At 41.9% G+C, this 20,156-nt stretch overlaps 1 protein-coding gene across 1 annotated transcript in view; it reads right to left on the bottom strand.

Annotated features, from left to right (window-relative positions):
- Positions 1–4,993: 4,993 nt before the first annotated feature.
- plekhb1 (pleckstrin homology domain containing B1) overlaps positions 4,994–20,156 on the bottom strand; it is a 105,396-nt gene continuing 90,233 nt past the window's right edge. Inside the window, exons 5-6 of the mRNA XM_087988322.1 lie at positions 11,334–11,433; positions 4,994–6,067 (exon numbers count right to left, since the gene is read on the bottom strand). Of these exons, the coding sequence (XP_087844448.1) occupies positions 5,931–6,067; positions 11,334–11,433 (237 nt within the window). The 3' untranslated portion in view covers positions 4,994–5,930. The remainder of the gene's footprint in view (positions 6,068–11,333; positions 11,434–20,156) is intronic.

Here is a 20,156-nt window from a genome sequence, read left to right as displayed (position 1 = left end):
GCCTTTTGATACATATGAGTGACTTACTGGGGCATTTCCAATGGTAGTTAAGAGTCAACAACATTGCTGAGAGACTGGAGTCACATGTAGGTGAGTCCAGGTAAATACTGGGATATTATAACAATCCTTTCATGGTCCTCATTAGACTATTAACTCCAGGTTTTTAAATTCTGTCATGGTGGGATTTGAACCCGGGACCTCTGAGCACGTCCTCAGTCTCTGATTGTTTGTAACTATGCAGTTGCCTGCCCTAGTATATTTTGATTATGGGCTTGCATCAAGTCAGTCATACTGTCAAGGTCATTTCAGACATGAGCCTTTGTCTCTAGTATATCCCATGGAACACCGGCAACACTATTCAATTTGTAGTATATAAATGTGTCAAGCAGGTGACTGATGATTTATTTGCTCGAGCCAGCAACTCGCTCACTTTCCCTGTGGCTAACTGGCAATAGCAACTTTTACAAATTACAGGTTTCCCCAGAGTATTCTTGTTGCATACATGTAGCAAGGCTCTCTTTTCACCCAAGCCAGTCCATGCCTATCCAGGACAGGATCATACAGTCATTGACAACTACATGTAAGAATAATAGAGGTCAGGGGTTATGCTTTGAAGTTGTGGAATTCAATATTGAGTCCTAGAATCTAAGTGGTTAAGCAGAAAACTAGGTGTTGTTCCTGCAGCTTACATTGTGCCTTGTTACCACATAACAGCAGGCAGGCCAAGGACAGAAATGTTACAATGGGAGCAGGATGGTTTAGTGAAATGACGAGCAACTGGAAGGTCAGAGTGATTCCTACAGAAAGCATGAGATATTCCTCAAAAGGGTCACTCAGTCTGTATTCAGTCTTGCAAATATAAAGGACATCACATTGTGACAGCAAATACATTAGACTAGGTTGAAAGAAGTACAAGTAAAAGGTTGCTTCATCTGAAAGGACTGCTTGGGCCCACTGAGGAGGGAGGAGTTAAATGTAACAATCACTTTATCTAGTTTTACCTTGTGGAATATTAAACACCTTCCATTCAGGTATTGTCTGATCAGAATTAAATTTCCTCCAAAACCACTGGACAATATTACATAATTTAATCGTAAACAGAACATTTGCTGGAATACAGACAGATCTGAAAATAATTATGATCCCTTGATATAAAACATGGAAAATACTGGCAATCTGAAAATAAGCAGAAGCTTCTGTAACTTATAAGTAGCTTTCCCAACACCTGGAAGAGAAATTCTGATTAAGCTCCAAATGTGTCCTTTTAATCAAATACATTTTATCTTAGGATAAATGTTTCATAGTTTAATTGCGTTCAGGAAATCTATGAAAACAAATGTAAACATGGCATGTATTAACAGAGCCTTGTATGCATTGAGAATTGAATTTAAAGCCTATTTGGTTGCAAGCCAAAAACACATTCAGTGTTGCCCCTATTTTGTCAATTTGAAGTAATGCCAAAGCATCCTTCCAATCGCATTTTGGATTATCTACAAATGTAAAAATTGTCTAACCTGGGATAAATAATTGGTGCTGACCATTTGGTTCTCCTTTAAGTATGAAAAATTCAAATTTTAACTTTTCAACCATTATTCAAAAATAGCAGACAGAGTATGTTTCGGAATTGCAATCGGGGAAATTTTTCAATTACTGATATGAGTTATGCTGTAAAGAAATCCATTAATGGAATCAGAAAATACAGCATAAGTCAAACTGAGGTTGATTTTTCCTTAAAAGATGTTACAAAAAATGCAACCATACAAAGGAAGATTTATTTTCTTTCCGCTGTTTCTGAAACTTGGGCTGCATTGTTGAAACAAATGCAATTTGTAGAAGATTCCTTTGAGATTTAGGTGTGGGGATACTTTTGTAGGCAGAGATTTATTTGGATGAAAGGAGTTTGGCGAAATGTAATCCTACTTAGTATACTTGCTGCCTTGCCATAGTTATATGATCGCTAACTTTGCTGTATCTACATCTATATGCAATATGTGGGAAATATTAAATACACACCATTTGAAACAAAGAGATTGGTTGAATGTAGAGTATTGAAGAAACTCAGGCGTTGGATATAATCTGATTATTTTCTGGTGATGACTGCAAAGTGACAACATGGTCACAAAGCAACATGCAATGAAGATAAAAATCACTTAACAGCAGGTTATAGTCCAATAGGTTTATTTGGAAGCACTAGCTTTTGGAGTATTGCTCCTTCATCAGGTGGTTGTGGAGTATGAAGGAGCGCCTGATGAAGGAGCAGTGCTCCGAAAGCTAGTGCTTCCAAATAAACCTGTTGGACTATAACCTGGTGTTGTGTGATTTTTAACTTTGTACACCCCAGTCCAACATAGGTACCTCCAAGTAATGAAGGTGCATTTGTTCAAAACTCCTTGTTATGTTCCCAATACAAGAAAGATTGTATCCTACAGAACAGTTTTCACTCTCGAGTTTTATCTACTCCTAGTGTGCTTACTGGGGACAATATTGATTTTTATCAAAATTTAAAATGAGTGATAGTGAACTAATGGCCTGTTTTACAGATCTCCCATTTTTAATATTACATTACAAGGACATCAAGGACAACCAGAAGCAGATGGTCAGTTTTACTTAAAAAAGAGTATTGTTGTGTTTCAAGGTTAGCAGATTTAGCATTAAAATTTTCACAAAGCTGAGGCCAGAAATTAATCCCTAGTAAACATATGACTGTAAACAGACTTCCCTTAACGACCAAGAGTATGATTGATTGTATTCCTCTGTTAACTAGAGATTGTCAAAGATATTCTTATTCCCAAATCACCAAGTCAAACGGGGGAATATTTCATCTCTCGGAACAAATTACTGCAGATGCTGGAATCTGTACTGAAAACAACCAGTGCTGGAGATCACAGTGGGTCAGACAGCACCATGGAGAGAGAACATTTCGAGTATAGATGACTCTTCATCAGAGCTGAAGTGAAGTGTAGAGGGACAGCATTTATGCTATAGCTTGAACGGGAGGGGGTGAGTGGGTGTAGGGTGCTGATGGAGAAAAAATGTTGATAGATCCGATTAAGTGATCGGAATGTGAGAATGGAAGAATAAGGGCGTATCTCCTGCAAGACAGTCCTTATAAGAATGGGGGGAGGGGAGACAGGACATGATAACAAGCTAAAAGAAAGGGAAGAAATGGGAGTTAGTTCACAATTTGAAAGCATTGAATTCAGTATTCAGAGGAGGTGTAAGGGTAGGTGTTGTACCTTCTGCATAGAGTCATAGAGATGTACAGCATGGAAACAGACCCTTTGGTCCAACCCGTCCACACTAACCAGATATCCCAACCCAATTTAGTCCCACCTGCCAGCACCCGGCCCATATCCCTCCAAACCCTCCCTATTCATATACCCATCCAAAGGCCTTTTAAATGTTGCAATTGTACCAGCCATTTCTTCTGGCAGCTCATCCCATACATGGGAAGGTGCCGTGGAGAGGGGAAGTGGTGTTGATGGTTGCGGAATGGACTAGGTTGTTCCGGAGGGAACGATCCCTGTGAAATGCAGATGAGGGATGAGGGGAAGATGTGTTGGTGGTGGTGTCCTGTTGGAGTTGTCTGAAATGGCGGAGAATGATCCTTTGAACGCGGAGGCTGGTGGGATGAAAAGTGAGGACAAGGGGAATCCTGTCACACTGTTGTGAGTGATGGGAAGGGGTAAGGGCGGAAGCACGGGTGATATGTTGAATGCAGTTGAGGGCCCTGTCAACTACAGTGTCTGTGAAACCATGGTCATGAAAGAAGCAAGCCATGTCAGCAGTTCTGTTTTGGAAGGTGGCATCATCCAACAGTTGTGAAGGAGGTGAAGGAACTGGGAGAATGAGATGGAGTCCTTGCAGGATATAGGGTGTGCCGAACTGTAGTGAAGGTAGCTATGGGAGACCATGGCTTTGTAGTGGATTGCAGTGGATAGTTTATTCCATGAAATGGAGACAGAGAGGTCAAGAAAAGGAGGCGAAGCATCGGAAATGGATGATGTGAAAGGTTATATGTGATGGAAATTGGAGGCAAATAAATGGAGCTTTCAATGTCCTGGTGAGAGCTGAAGCGGCACCGAAGCAGTCATCAATGTACTAAGAAATGTACTGTTGGAGGAGGCCAGTGTAAGACTGGAACAAGATCATTCCATATATCCCATAAAGAGGCAGGCGTTACTGGGACCCATGCAGATGCCCATCTCTATTCCACTATGAAATATGAATTCTGCATCGTCACTCTTTGGAACAGATAGAATTGATTTCACTGCATTTGAGAAATTCCGTAAGTGTAGTTAAGAGAAAAAAACTTGGGAACCAGTTAAACCAGGAGTTTGCTGTGTTTGGATTGGGTGCATGTAATTCAGGGAAGAAGAATATTCCTGCTCTCCTGCCTCATGTTCTCTGTCAATGACTATTGGCTGTCCAGAGGGGAAGCACCTTTAAAAATCTGGTGCAAAGACCTGCCACAGGACCTCTGCAGGTTGGAGGATGGGAATCAAGAAGCAGGCCAAATCTTTGCAGCATGGCAACAATTCATATAACCAACCTCTCCTATTACTAGCCTCTTCACTAACGATCATCAATCTCAGTGGTAATAGCCAGGAAAAAACTGTCCCCGGACTTTGCTTTCACTATTCTCATCAATCATACATTAGTTATTCAGTTACGGATAAAGGTGACAAGATGTCGATATTTAATACAAACACCGAAAATGCTGGAGAAACTCAGCAGATTTGGCAGCATCTGTGGATACAGACACAGAATTAATGTTTCAAGTTCAATAGGACTCTTCTTCAGTCTGAAGAAGAAATCATACCAGGGTTGAAATGTTAACTCTGTTTCTCTCTTCAAAGATGCTGTCAGGCCTGCTGAGTTTCTCCAGTATTTTCTATGTTTGTTTCAGCATCTCTAGTATTTTGTTTCTATCTCACCAATAAATAGTCAAGAGTGCTTGAAAATAGAAAATGATGCTTTGCTCAGACAGAGGAATGGTTAGTGCTGTTGACATTTTATTTTAAGGAATAGACAAAGCTAACATTAAATTTGATTTACTGTAATCAGACAAAATCCAAATAGGTTAAATGACTACTTGTGTAACAAAGTTTGCATTCACACTGGTTGAAACATACTTTACATCTGAGCTGCTTCAATCTACTTTTTTTGTCTATCAAATGACAAAATGTTTTATTGTTGTATCTTCAAGCACAGCCTTGGACACCCTCCTACAGGGACTCAGTGTGCAATAACACTGAAATTGCAACCGACTGTATTGAGGGCTGATAGTACATGCATTTATGTCTGTTGCTGCTAACATGCTGTGCTGCCCATCATTGCCATCCCGATGTGAAGAATTTCTAAGCAGAGGTCAGTTGCTTAGCAACAGAGGCAGCCAGTAGAAAAATCATTTGACTCTCTCAGCCAAAGTTGTTCCATAGCCTTCAGGAATCAAGAAATTTGGATTTGTTTGTTGAGGAGGTTTGGTGGTGGGGGGGGGGGGCGGGCGGAGTAATTAGGGAAATGGGTTGGTAAAACATTGTATGCATCTACACCAAACAATCACAGATCATCATACTTTGAAGCAGAAACTGCAACTTACATCTTAACAGAAGAAATTACTTTTGTGTATAAAGAGTACGCTTTAGCTTTCACAATTTTTTGCAATAATGCTGCACTAATACATTATGTTTAAGTGTACAATCTTTTGGTATAATTCCAAAGATAATACTCATTCTGTGCATTAAATCTTTGGTTATTCACTCAAGCTTACTTGAAACCAAAGTCTACGCTAACTATTTCACGACTAATTATACTGATGGTCTATGTCATTCTTCTAAGTAGTAAGTAGAAGCTTACACAGCAACGCCATTGTAAAGCTTAAGTAAATGTAGCAATGGGAGGGTTACTGCCTTCACAGCAACATTATTTTAGAGCCAACATGGGGACCACATCAGTGACCTCAGCAAAGTGCCTGTGACAGCCCCAGCAAACATCCCCAGTGCAATTTGTCCACCTGTGCTGCAACATGGATTCTGATGAACCCAAACTTGGCTTGTCCCTGGCCCTGAGGGAGAAGAAAAACAGAAAACTTAATGTATAATTATCACATTCGTAAGTATCTAACCATTTGTTTCATTGTTTTATTTATTTCCAGGTTTCTGGATCGAGCTGGAACCCTGGATGTTCCGGTGATAAACATTGACTCTTTATATCGCCATTGTGTAGGAAGAGGCAGAAAAGCTGCCCTACAATGCCACAGTCAGTTTCCAAAGGACTGGATAATCAGATTGTAAGGGCTTGCCTCATTTGAATACTAATTTGGCTGCTTGTTTGTTCTGCTTGTCATTTCTTGCTGTTCAGGCATGCTGGATGCCTAGTGTAAACTAATATTAAAGTTATCCATATTTGGTAATTTTGGTGATTTTAAGTTCTCTTTAAGATTTGTGCCAAAGGTAATTTTTCTCCCCAGCACTATTGCGTACACCAAAAATTTCTCAATGAGAATTCCTCAATCTGTCAAGTTTAAACAAGAAGAACTGAAGGAGAGGAATAAGGTACGTCAGAATGAATGAGAAATACTTTGGATCATCTTGTAGGTATCATCTGTGGATGGAGATGAATTTAGCCTACATTGTCAGATGATTAGGTCAGGGAAAGTTTGAAGCCATCTCTACAATGTATGACTAACCATAAGCTTAGATGCCTCCTTGGAAACACTTCAGTCATTGTCAGTGGCATGCATGAAAAATACCTGCCAAGGTACCAGCCTGTACAACTTGACTGAAACTCTCCGTGCAATTAACAAGTTCAACAACCCTGGAATCAAAATGAATTGGAAATGATCTTGTGAAACATATCTACTCTGTGTCTATGTCAACAGAGAGCATGATTTAAAACAGTACCCTTTGCTGGAAGTGTGCTTGGAGGTATCATGCAACATGAGATGGATACTCTCAATGACAACAGTCACCCAAAACTGGGCTATACATCCTCATAGAGGTAAAAACAATGACTGCAGATGCTGGAAACCAGATTCTGGATCAGTGGTGCTGGAAGAGCACAGCAATTCAGGCAGCATCCGACGAGCAGCAAAATCGACGTTTCGGGCAAAAGCCCTTTTATTCCTGATGAAGGGCTTTTGCCCGAAACATCGATTTTGCTGTTCGTCGGATGCTGTCTGAATTGCTGTGCTTTTCCAGCACCACTGATCCAGAATATACATCCTCATAGTTGTTTTGCAGTGCTAAGTGGAATGTAGCACCAAAAAGCATTATGTGGATAATACAACAAAGTTTATGTTCCCTGTTTGATATAAAGAGCTGGGTGAACATCTTGCTTGGAAGGATACTAACAATTATAGAAATTTAGCATAGATCTAGATCAGTGGTTTTTAACTTCTTTTGGGTTAAAGACTTGCATAATAAATATATTGTGAAATTCTGTGAAAGCCCGCCCAACCCTCTCTCTTTCCCCCTCTCACACTCTATGTATTACAAAGCAAAAATAAAAACAAGTGAAAATTGGATAAATGAAAATGTAGATGTTTTAATGATAATTTTTTTAAAAAAAACTAAGAATAATATATTTTGAAATTTGAAAATATTTGATACAATATTCAAATGTCCTAAAGATTGTGCAGAATCTTCAGGAGTGCTTGTAAAATCTTAGGTTCTGAACAAACGAACAAGAAGTAGGAGTTCTGGATTAGTGGTGCTGGAAGAGCACAGCAGTTCAGGCAGCATCCAAGGACCAGCGAAATCGACGTTTCGGGCAAAAGCCCTTCATCAGGAATAAAGGCAGAGAGCCTGAAGCGTGGAGAGATAAGCTAGAGGGGGGTGGGGGTGGGGAGAAAGTAGCATAAATAGGTGAGTGGGGGAGGGGATGAAGGTGATAGATCAGGGAGGAGAGGGTGGAGTGGATACGCGGAAAAGGAGATAGGCAGGTAGGACAAGTCCGGACAAGTCATGGGGACAGTGCTGAGCTGGGAGTTTGGAACCAAGGTGAGGTGGGGGAAGGGGAAATGAGGAAACTGTTGAAGTCCACATTGATGCCCTGGGGTTGAAGTGTTCTGAGGCGGAAGATAAGGCGTTCTCCCTCCAGGCGTCTGATGTGAGGGAGCAGCAGTGAAGGAGGCCCAGGACCTCCATGTCCTTGGCAGAGTGGGAGGGGGAGTTGAAATGTTGGGCCACGGGGCGGTGTGGTTGATTGGTGCGGGTGTCCCGGAGATGTTCCTAAAGTGCTCTGCTGGAGGCGCCCAGTCTCCCCAATGTAGAGGGGACTGCATCGGGAGCAACGGATACAATAAATGATATTAGTGGATGTGCAGGTAAAACTTTGATGGATGTGGAAGGCTCCTTTAGGGCCTTGGATAGAGGTGAGGGAGGAGGTGTGGGCACAGGTTTTACAGTTCCTGCGTTGGCAAGGGAAGGTGCCAGGATGGGAGGGTGGGTTGTAGGGGGGCGTGGACCTGACAAGGTAGTCACGGAGGGAATGGTCTTTGCGGAAGGTGGAAAGGGGTGGGGAGGGAAATATATCCCTGGTGGAGGGGTCTTTTTGGAGGTGGCGGAAATGTCGGCGGATGATTTGGTTTATGCGAAGGTTGGTAGGGTGGAAGTGAGCACCGGGGCGTTCTGTCCTTGTTATGGTTGGAGGGGTGGGGTTTGAGGGTGGAGTTGCGGGATGTGGACGAGATGCATTGGAGGGCATCTTTAACCACGTGGGAAGGGAAATTGCGGTCTCTAAAGAAGGAGGCCATCTGGTATGTTCTGTGGTGAACTGGTCCTCCTGGGAGCAGATATGGCAGAGGAGGAGGAATTGCGAATATGGGATGGCATTTTTGCAAGAGGTAGGGTGGGAAGAGGTGTAATCCAGTTAGCTGTGGGAATCGGTGGGTTTGTAAAAAATGTCAGTATCAAGTCAGTCGTCGTTAATGGAGACGGAGAGGTCCAGGAAGGGGAGGGAGGTGTCAGAGATGGTCCAGGTAAATTTAAGTTCAGGGTGGAATGTGTTGGTAAAGTTGATGAATTGCTCAACCTCCTCGCGGGAGCACGAGGTGGCGCCAATGCAGTCATCAATGTAGCGGAGGAAGAGGTGGGGAGTGGTGCCGGTGTAATTACGGAAGATCAACTGTTCTACGTAGCCAACAAAGATACAGACATAGCTGCGGCCCATACGTGTGCCCATGGCTACCCCTTTCGTCTGGAGGAAGTGGGAGGATTCAAAGGAGAAATTGTTAAGGGTGAGGACCAGTTCGGCCAAACGAATGAGAGTGTCGGTGGAAGGGTACTGTTGGGGACGTCTGGAGAGGAAAAAAATGGAGGGCTTGGAGGCCCTGGTCATGGCGGATGGAGGTGTAGAGGGATTGGATATCCACAGTGAAGATGAGGCGTTGGGGGCTGGGGAAACGGAAGTCTTGGAGGAGGTGGAGGGTGTGGGTGGTGTCTCGAACGTATGTGGGGAGTTCCTGGACTAGGGGGGATAGGACAGTGTTGAGGTAGGTAGAGATGAGTTCAGTGGGGCAGGAGCATGCTGAGACAATGGGTCAGCCAGGGTGGTCAGGCTTGTGGATCTTGGGAAGGAGGTAGAAGCGGGCAGTGCGGGGTTCCCGGACTATGAGGTTGGAAGCTGTGGGTGGGAAATCTCCTGAGGTGATGAGGTTCTGTGTGGTCTGGGAGATGATGGTTTGGTGATGAAGGGTGGAGTCATGGTCGAGGGGGCAGTATGAAGAGGTGTCCTCGAGTTGGCGTTTGGCTTCAGCAGTGTAGAGGTCAGTGTGCCAGACTACCACTGTGCCCCCTTTATCCGCTGGCTTGATGGTGAGGTTGGGATTGGAGCAGAGGGATTGGAGGGCTGCGCGTTGTGAGGGTGAGAGGTTGGAGTGAGGGTGGGGGTAAACAGGTTGAGGTGGTTAATGTCCCGGCGTCAGTTGGAAATGAAGAGGTCGAGGGCAGGTAATAGGCCAGCGCGGGGTGTCCAGGTGGATGCAGTGTGTTGGAGGTGGGCGACGGGGTCCTCGGAAGGTGGGCGGGAATCCTGATTGTGAAAGTAAGCTCGGAGGCAGAGGTGACGGAAGAATTGTTCGATGTCACGGCGTGTATTAAATTCATTGATGCGTGGACGGAGGGGGATGAAGGTGAGTCCTTTGCTGAGGACTCACCTTCGTTTGTCCTCAGTGAGGGGGAGGTCTGGAGGGATGGTGAAAACTCGGCAGGGCTGGGAGCTGGGATCTGGTGTGGGTGTGGAGCTGGGAGTGGGAGCGGAACCTGTAACTGGAGTTGGTGTGATGGTGGGGGAAATGTGGGTGGAGTCATGAGCAGGGGTAGTGTTCCCCTCGGGGGTTCTGGGGGGTGGAGATAGTGACAGTGGGGTCTGACCGGGGCGTGTCAGCAGAATGCAGGTGAGTGGCGCTGGTGGGGGCGGAAGTGGTAGTGACCAAGGCAGTACGGGTGTCGGAAGTCACTGAGCGTGTGGCATCAGCGATGATATGAGGGGTGGAAGTGATGTCACGTGTGATGCATGAGGAATTGTGAGGGGTGGAAGTGGTTGTGGGAGTGGCCGTGATGGGGGTGGAAGTGACGTCATCAATCAGCATCGGGGTGGCAGCTGCATCAGCCGCATGGCTAATGGCTTTTGAGTAGTTTCCGAGGCCAGGGGAATCTTCTGGAATGTATGAGGAGCGCTGGTTATGAAGTAGGAGTTGGCCATTCAAACCTATTCTGCCATTTAACATGATCATGGTTGATCTGATTGTAAATATAAGTGAACATGGCCACCTACTCCAAAATTTACACTCCCTCGCTTAAGAAGAATTTATCTACCTCCAACTTATAAATATTCAAGGCCATGGCGTCCTTGCCTTTCAGGAAGGAGCTCCAAAAACTAACTTCATCTCCCATCGTTTTATTCTCCATTATCAATTTATAGATTCACGTTCTATTAGACCAATGCTCACTTTAACTCTTTTTAAATTATTTATAGAAACACTTACTATCTGTTTTATGTTTCTATCTAGTTTTTCCATAATTTGTTAACAATTTTTCAATTATGTGCTTTTTCTTTTACTTCAGTACTATCTTTAACCTTTCTAGTTGGATGATGGATTCATCCTTTGGAAATGTTGTTACCTCTTTGAATATAATTATTGTATGTTCTGGAATATGCCCTTTAATGTCTGTTACTGCATCTCTATTGACCTATTCTTCAAAGTAATCCCATCTGAAAAATACTGATCTGAAAACACTGGATAGAAACATGTACAAACTAAACTAATTTAATGATGTACTTGGAACCTAATGTTATTGTAAAGTAATGCAAAACCTGAAATACTATACCTAAATATGGATGGCTGCAGTTCCTTGGGTTGATGTAGATGGTGTTAAAAGCATTTGGAGTAACAGCCTGATAATGATTATCAGGATTATACTGTGTTACCTTTAAAAAGAACAATAAATGAAACATTAGAAAACATTACAATGCAGGAAGAAGAGGAAGAATTTTAATTCCAGAGACAGTATGTAGTTATTTCATTAAGAATGATAAATGTTTTCCCATTGATAATTGAGATGCAAGTCATGATATATGTTTACTCAATAAAATATAAGAACTTATAAATTAGCAAGCCTAAGAAGCAAAATGGCTGAATATTCATTTGCTGACAAGCAAAGATGGCTTCTGATTGAGCAGCTGCAATGCTGTAGTATGGGTTATTTTCTGGCATTCTCTTTAACAGTTTCTCTCTTTTTTCTTATATAATAAATTTTTATTAAGAAAAAATAGATTTTTAAATATTACAACAAATACAAAACAATGCAATTCAAAACAGTATAAAAATAGTCCAAAACTAAACCCAAATAATAACCCACCCTCCTATACAAATGTATAAACATATATAGAGAAGTATAAAATTTTAAAAAAACCTAAACTAGCTATTTAACTATTTAACTAACTAACTAATTAAATACCTAACAACAAATAAATAGTAATAACTCAGCCCAGCCAAACAAAACACTCATACATTCACAGTTCCTCCTCCCTGATATTGGACACATGAAACACAATCGTTACGGCTATATAAAAGCCCTTGTTAGTGTGGCAGATAAACCTGTGTCCAGGTATTTCAAAAAGGGTTGCCATGTCTTGTAAGAATTCTCAGTTTTGTGGTGTACCATATTTGTGAGAAAATGCAGGGGAATATGCTCCATAACAATTTTCCGCCAACCCGACAGCTAGGGAATTCCTAGAGGCATGGCACTCATCCACAGATTCAATCAATAAGCACATCGACCTGGACCCAATATACTGCAGCGGACAGCTGGAACTGACAACTGGAAGCAGCAGATTCAAACCACTACAAATGCTGGAGGAAAGGTCACAGAAGCACTTCACAGGAAGCTCCCAAGCACTGAGGATGTCACCTAGACAGGGGACGAAACGTCTGCAACACAAATTCCCAGCTCGGCGAATAGAATGTAAACAAAAATGTTTTGCCAATATTACCTTCCCTTTGCGGAATTGCCCTCCATACTTTTACAATATTGATGACTAATGGGTTATGGCAATATTCCCCAACTGTCCTCACCTTGTCCAAAAACAGCAAACTGGTAAGGGGGCACCTTGCCTGGGAGACTTCGATATCTAGCCATATTGAAAGAGGGTCCCCACAAACCCAATCACTTACGTAGGTCAAAAGTGAGCTTAATTGGTAATTTTTAATGTCTGGAAGGTCTACTCCCCCAAAATCTGTGAGGCAATTGCAGTTTGGCTAATTTAATGAGGGGCCGTTTACGATGCCAGATAAAGGAGCTGAACTAACTGTTCAGTCTCCTGAGTATTTGTTTATTGAAAATCAGGGGGAGCATCCATATAGGGTATAGCAAACGAGAGAGAATATTCATCTTAATAAGCGCTATCCGACCCAACCATGAGACTGGAAGTGCCTCCCATCTTTGGAGATCTTGTTTAATTTTTTCAAATAATTGAGTTACATTGGCTTTGAACAGCCAATCCAGAACTGGAGTAATGAACATGCCCAAATACACAAAACCCCCCTGTGACCACCTAAATGGGATACTATAGTCACTCTCAAGATCCAACTCTTTCGTAAAACCACCCATAGGCATAGCCTCTGATTTAGCAAAATTAATCTTATACCCTGAAAAAGCGCCAAACGCGTGTATCAGGCAAGACACTGAGACTGCTGGATTTGTCAAGAAAATTAGAACATCATCTGCATACAGCGAGATCTTATGTAATTTTGACCCCACTTCTGGAGCTGATATATTGAGATCCCCACGAATGGCCTCTGCCAACGGTTCAATCACCAACGTAAAAAGTAATGGTGAAAGGGGACAGCCCTGCCGGCTGCTCCTAGAAATATTAAAATTGCTTGATCATACCCCGTTGGTAATGACCGCAGCGAGAGGTACACTGTAGAGAACCTTTACCCATCTTATGAAAACTTCGCCCAGACCAAACCGGTCTAGAGTATAGAAAAGGTACGGCCACTCAACTCGGTCAAATGCCTTCTCTGCATCTAAAGAAATCACCAATCCCTGTATTGACTGCTGTTGGCATGCTTGAATTACGTTAAGCAGCTTCCTAACGTTATTGGAGGATCTGCGACCCTTTATGAAGCCCGTCTGATCCTCTTTAATAATAGAAGGTAACACAGTCTCCAGCCTTAACGCAAGAGCCTTAGAGAAGAACTTAAAGTCCACATTTAAGAGCGAGATGGGCCTGTATGAAGCACAGTCTTCCAGATCCTTCCCTTTTTAAGGATAAATGAAATATTGTCCTCTCTCAGAGAGGGTGGGAGACAAACATGACTGTATGAATCATTAAATATATTCAGCATCGGGCCTGACAGTATACTTATAAATTCCTTATAGAATTCACTGGGAAGTCCATCAGGACCAGGCGCCTTTCGACTCTGAAGCTGCCTCACAGCTTCTTGCACTTCTTGCTCTGATAATGGGGCATTGAGAAAGGACTGTTGTTTGGGAGTCACACCGGGAGCTTCAGATCTCTAAAAAAGGATTCCATTTTGGCCTGCCCCTCCTCACAATTCTCAAACTGATATAACTTAGAGTAGAATCTCTGGAACGCCACATTAATCTTTTTAGAATCACATGCCCCAGAGGGCAGTGGAGGCCCAGTCTCTGGATTCATTTAAGAAAGAGTTGGATAGAGCTCTCAAAGATAGTGGAATCAAGGGTTATGGAGATAAGGCAGGAACAGGATATTGATTAGGAATGATCAGCCATGATCATATTGAATGGCGGTGCAGGCTCGAAGGGCTGAATGGCCTACTCCTGCACCTATTGTCTATTGTTAGGTTCCCAGACCCTTCCCTAATCGCTGTAATGGTTTGTGGGGCACTTCTCTTTCTGGCAAGGTATGCTAAGTATTTGCCTGGCTTGTCACCATGCTCATATAACCTCTGCTTTGCAAAAGCCAGCTCCTTCTTTGCCGTCTGTGTGAGCACAGAATTTAGTGCAGACTGCAGTGCCGTAATCCTCTATAGTTTGACCAACGAGGGTCTGTCAAAATAGGCCTTCTCGGCTGCTTTCAACTGTGCTTCAAGGAGTCATTGCTGCTCACCCTTCTGCTGCTTCCTACTTGTGGAATATGAAATAGCTAACCCTCTGGCATAAGCTTTGGCAGTTTCCCAGAGAACAGATGAGCTACCAACCGAGCCTATGTTGATGTCTAGGAATGCCCGAAATTCCCTAGAGAAATACTCCACAAACTTGCTGTCCATGAGAATAAAGGGGTCCATTCGCCAGTACCTTGAATCCCACTGTAACATCCTTAATTTTAACCATGAGGTACACTGGAGCATGATCAGAGATGGCAATATTACCAATCGTACAGGATGCCACCAGATCCAGGGTTACCGCAGGGGTCAGAAAAAAATCAATCCTCGAGTGATATCTGTGCGGATTGGAGAAAAACGTGAAATCCCTACCTGTAGGGTGGAGACATCTCCAGACGTCCACCAATCCTAATTCCCCACACAAACCCAATAACTGTTTAGTTTGTGCAGAGGGTATCGAGAGACCTTTAGGCAACATGTCTACTGTGGGGTCCATGAGACAGTTAAAATCTCCCCTTATAATGATGTGCCAAGACTTGAGACTTATCAGTTTAAAAAAAACATCTACCAAGAATTTAAGAGGATGAGCTGGGGGACAATAAACATTTAAAATGCCATATTCTTCCCCATTTATCAAGGCTTTAAGAATTACAAACCTCCTGTATGTGTCTGTAACACATTCCAACAATTTAAATGAGAGATTCTTCCTAACCAATATAGCCACTCCCCTACTTCTGGTATTAAATGATGAAAAATAAACTCGGTCAAAGCCATTCTGCTGTAATTTCAGATGCTCCTTATCATCCAAATGTGTCTCCTGTAACAAAGCAATATCCACCTTCTCCTTTCTAAGACTCAAGAGTACCTTCTTCCTCTTAATTGGTGAGTGACTTCCCTTGATATTCCAGTACACCATTTAATCAAATCATTAGCCATAATCTTCTGCAATTACATTTAAATTCCAGAGAGGAGGAACCCGAATCACAAATTGCTGAGCCTTAGTGTCGCATGGTCCACCAAATATAAGAAACTACATAAACTAAAACCACTACATTTAACAAATATAAAAAATTATTAAAAATAAAAAACAACAAAAACCAGAAAACAAACCAACATATAAAGAGCCAATAGCGCTGAGTAGGGGAACTCATCCCCTGCCCGGAGGGGGCAACTACCCATCCCAAACTGCCCATAAATAGGCATCTAACTATCTCAACCATCTTCACTTCTCCCAGCAAGAGCCGCATCGCAAGCACAAGCTAAAAAGAATAAACACCCCATAGAATATCAATATGAATAAAAAAACATTATTTTATAAAAAAAGGGGGAATAAATACCCCACCCATCCTTTGGTATGTCCTAACTTAGAAATTTAAAATGTACATCTTAATAACCGTCAGACATAGTTTGAACCAAATTATTATCAATAGAGGAAAAATAAGGAGAAAAACAAAGATCCAACCGGATTTCCTCCATTTCTTTTGCAGAATGATAAACGCATACCCAAGCAACAATATTTATACATACTACAATTGTTTAAATTAGGTTAGTTTGTCCACAAAGTCTCTTGCCTTCTCTGGTGTGTCAAAGAGATGCATGGATCCATCTAAGGTGATCCGAAGCACTGCTGGATATCTCAGGGAGTACTGAATCCCAAGCTACTTCAGTCTTCTACTGACACCATCGTACGATTTTCATTTCTGGATCACCGCCGCTGAAAAGTCCTGAAAAAACATGATCTTAGACCCCTCATAAATTAGGGCCTTTGGATCCTTCCCCTGGAGTCTGGAAGCCTCCACGACTCTCTCCTTATCCCGGTAATGATGGAACCACACCAGGAAAGGACGAGAGTGTTGACCCAGACCCGACCTCCGTGCTGCGACCCGGTGAGCCCTCTCTATCTTCAATCCTCTCATGCCAGTCTCCAAGTCAAGGAATTTTGGAAGCCAATCTTCAACAAATTCCGCAGGCCGCTCACCTTCCTTACCCTCAGGCAGATCGATGATCCGAATGTTTTTTCTCCTGCCCCTGTTTTCAAGATTATCCATTTGGTCACGCAAATTACGAACCTGCGTCTTCAGGGGTTGGATCTCTTCCTTGAATGAACTGGCATCAGCTTCCACCACTGTGACCCTGTGCTCCACCTCATCCGTCCTCTTCTCCAGGTCTCCCAGCTGCTGCTCATGCTTCTGTAGCATGAGAGAGACTGGAGCCAGTTTCTCTTCAATCTGTTTCCCCAACATCTCGTGAGATTTCGAGAGCTGGTTCACCAGGTCCTGGAGAGTAATCGGTTCTGAGGCTGCTGCAGGCTGAGCTGCAGGCCCGGCCTCAGATGTTCCTCCTCCCTTTTTAGGCATTTCTGGACAGCTGAAAATGCAGGTAAGTCAATTTTTAAATGTTTCTTGGGGCTCCACAATCTTTCCAACGCCCCAAGAAATCCTGATGACCTGGGTTGGGTGGGTTAAAGGACCGTCCTGCTCCTGCTGCGATGCGAAGCTCTGCAGTGTGATCTTCTCAGATCGCCGCCATCTTAGATCCCCCAACAGTTTCTCTCTTTAACGTTACTTTCATTTCTGAGATTTTTGGACCTCTGGCTTGCAGAATATCTTCATTGGCAATAAAACTTAGGTATGTTTCACTGATGTGGCCAAAGACCAAAAATCAAACCATGGAAATCAAGCTTCGCTGAAGCAGTATATCAACACCTTCGCTATAACAATGATTATAACAGTAGGGGAGAAGGTAGATGTTCTGCAATGAGTGGCTCATGTCCTGTCCTGCTCATCCATAAGGTTCAGATAGAGTCTGATGGAATACTTGCTTAGATGATTACAGCTGCAACAGTATTCAAGAAGTTCAACATTATCTCGAACAAATCAATTATCCTTGCCACTGGACAAAATACTCACTTTCTCCACCACTGGTGCTGTGCATTTGATCTAAATAATGTACTGAGGAATGATATTGAGAATTATAATATCAGCAATGTCATTGGCACTGAAGTGGGAATCGACATAGGGCATGTTTTCAGCTCTGATCTCCAGCATCTGCAGACCTCACTTTCTCCATGCTGACACAGGGCACACAGGCATAAGATGGCCGCTGAGCAATAAATTGGTCTCTTCAAACACAAGATGGCTGCTGAGCCATTACATTGAAAAATACAGTAAACCATACACAGATACTGCCTCAGGCTAACAGGATACCAGCATAATAGACACAGGGCACAGATGATTAGTTTAAGGCGGGTGGGAGAGAGAATACACTCTGTTACGTCTGCTGCCCGCCGAAGTGTCTGAGTCCAGCCACCACCTTCAATAGAAATGTTAACTACCTGAGACTGCTTGTATACAGTGTTAATGCTTCAGATCTGCAGTAATGGAAAATGATCTTCCTTCTCAGGAAGAACGATCACCATCACTCAAACTGACAATGATTTGGCAATGTTTTGTGTAAACAAACCATGCTGTACAAACAAAGACTCGATACTTGAACTATTGTACCACAAAATGTATAAAATATCATGACGTGCTCTGAGAGTGAGAGGAGGCTCGCAGCTGACAGCTGTGCTCACGAACGGCTCTCTCTCCCCGGAGCCCCAGTTTCTTTGAACAATAAACTCTATCGTTGAATCCCGATTCTGACTCTGAGACTGGTTATTTTCCCACAACAGCACTCTACCATCTTCAGGCCATGTATATCCTACTTGGACATGTTTTACCATTTCGTCATTAATGTCAGTCAATAGCCAGAAATTTTCCACTGTTGAGTCAGCATCAGAATAGTAGCTGTTTAAAAAGACACATCACCATCTTTTCAAGTAAACAAGAGATGGATAGTAAATGCAATAATTATGAATTGCACGTTCCAATAAATAATAAAGAAAACAAAATTCTTTTCTTTAGCTATTAGAAATATGCAACTTCTCACATCTTTGAAAAAATTCTGGACATCACAATGTTGTTTTACACTTTAAACCAAAATTAATTAATTGAACATTAAATGGACATGCAAATATACAGCAATAATCTAACTGTAATAGTTGACAATCTCTAACTATATTGCTGTAAAGAAACTTTTGCATAACATCTATTAAAAATACTACAATTAGCTAAATTCAAAGAACATAAGGTCTCAGAGATTAGCATTACAACTGAGATGAAATAATTGAACACTGTGGTGGGGACAATGGAAGATAATTAAGCATTCCAGTAATTATTCCAATGTCTGGTCATCCACCTTTATTCATTTGAACTAAACAGGTCATCAGTTCGACTGAAAACTCACATTGTAAATTGGCTGCTGGAAGAAATTGAGCAACATCCATTTCTATAGTACAGTTTATGATTTCAGGAGACCTTACTGCATCATCCAGTTAATGAACAAAAATGAAAGACAGTAGAGAAAGGACATGCTGCACTGAGTTAAAAATAAAAATGGGTTTCTTGCATTGCATGAAACTATAAGATCATTTTGAAATAACAAGCAAGGTAATCTACCAGCAAGGAACATAGTGTTGTGTATTCATTATTTTCTGTACCTAAGGGAAAGAAAGTGAAATTGGGTGGAATAAATGGGTTTGGATTACAACTGGTGCTCTGTGACCTACTTGTTTTGTGGAAAATAAAGCAGGTAAAATTATTTAAACTTGGCTTCACCTTCCCAAGTGGGAAAAATTGGAGGGCTATTCGAGGGCACATTTAAATGATATAAATCTTGAGCTCTGGTCACAAAGGGATATAACTGTTATATTTCAGGATTATATTATTGTCACCGTATATATTAGGTGGGGCAATTCTTTTAAATTAAAACCTGTTCAGTGCTTATGGTAGTGACTGAACTCAAGACATACCAATGCCTGATCAGAATTTGCAACAATAATAGCCAAAATGTTGCAGTTCTCAAGATAGAAAAGCACTCACCATTAGCTGTCATTACTCTGTGGAAGTGTCAACAACTTCTGGTATCAACAAATATGCAGGTAAATATAAAAATCCAGAAAGTGCTGTTCATGAGTTCCTGTTCCTCCACTAGGATGCTGCTGAGCTTGTAAAAATGGAAATCAGCTAACTTTCATTGAATTGATATGAACGGATACTTTTGATGCAATTACTCTCATTGTAAAAATGTTTAAAGAAGTTGTGCTCTGTTGAATGAGGTGTAACTACAATTTTAACAGTGTATAAAGTTATAATTACTGAAAAACATCTTATCTGACCTTGAAATCTAATTGTATATTTGTCAATGTAAAATTTCTCCATTTCATGATTAACAAAACTCACCTTCCTTAAATTAGTGAAAAACATTAGTTTTTAATACTTTATCAAAGTTAACAATAATTCAATATCCACCTTAATCCCATGTATATATCCCATTCTTCCATTTGCTTTGTGTAAAATGATATAAAAGAATTGAAAGAAAAGATTTATTTATAAATTCTTGGTTGTGTCTGTGAGACACAATGTGATAACTGGCAACAATTAGCAATCTAGCTGTGTGAAGTCCCTTGGAGAAAGGTCACCATATTTATGCACATTTCTGTGTGGCACACGTTTAATGG

The sequence above is a fragment of the Chiloscyllium plagiosum genome, unplaced genomic scaffold (assembly GCF_037043375.1).
Source record: "Chiloscyllium plagiosum isolate Xiang-an unplaced genomic scaffold, Cpla_swu_hap1 HiC_scaffold_6, whole genome shotgun sequence".
NCBI classification, from domain to species: domain Eukaryota; kingdom Metazoa; phylum Chordata; class Chondrichthyes; order Orectolobiformes; family Hemiscylliidae; genus Chiloscyllium; species Chiloscyllium plagiosum.
Note: the sequence above shows the minus strand (reverse complement) of the source record. Positions and strands in the feature narration are given on the sequence as shown.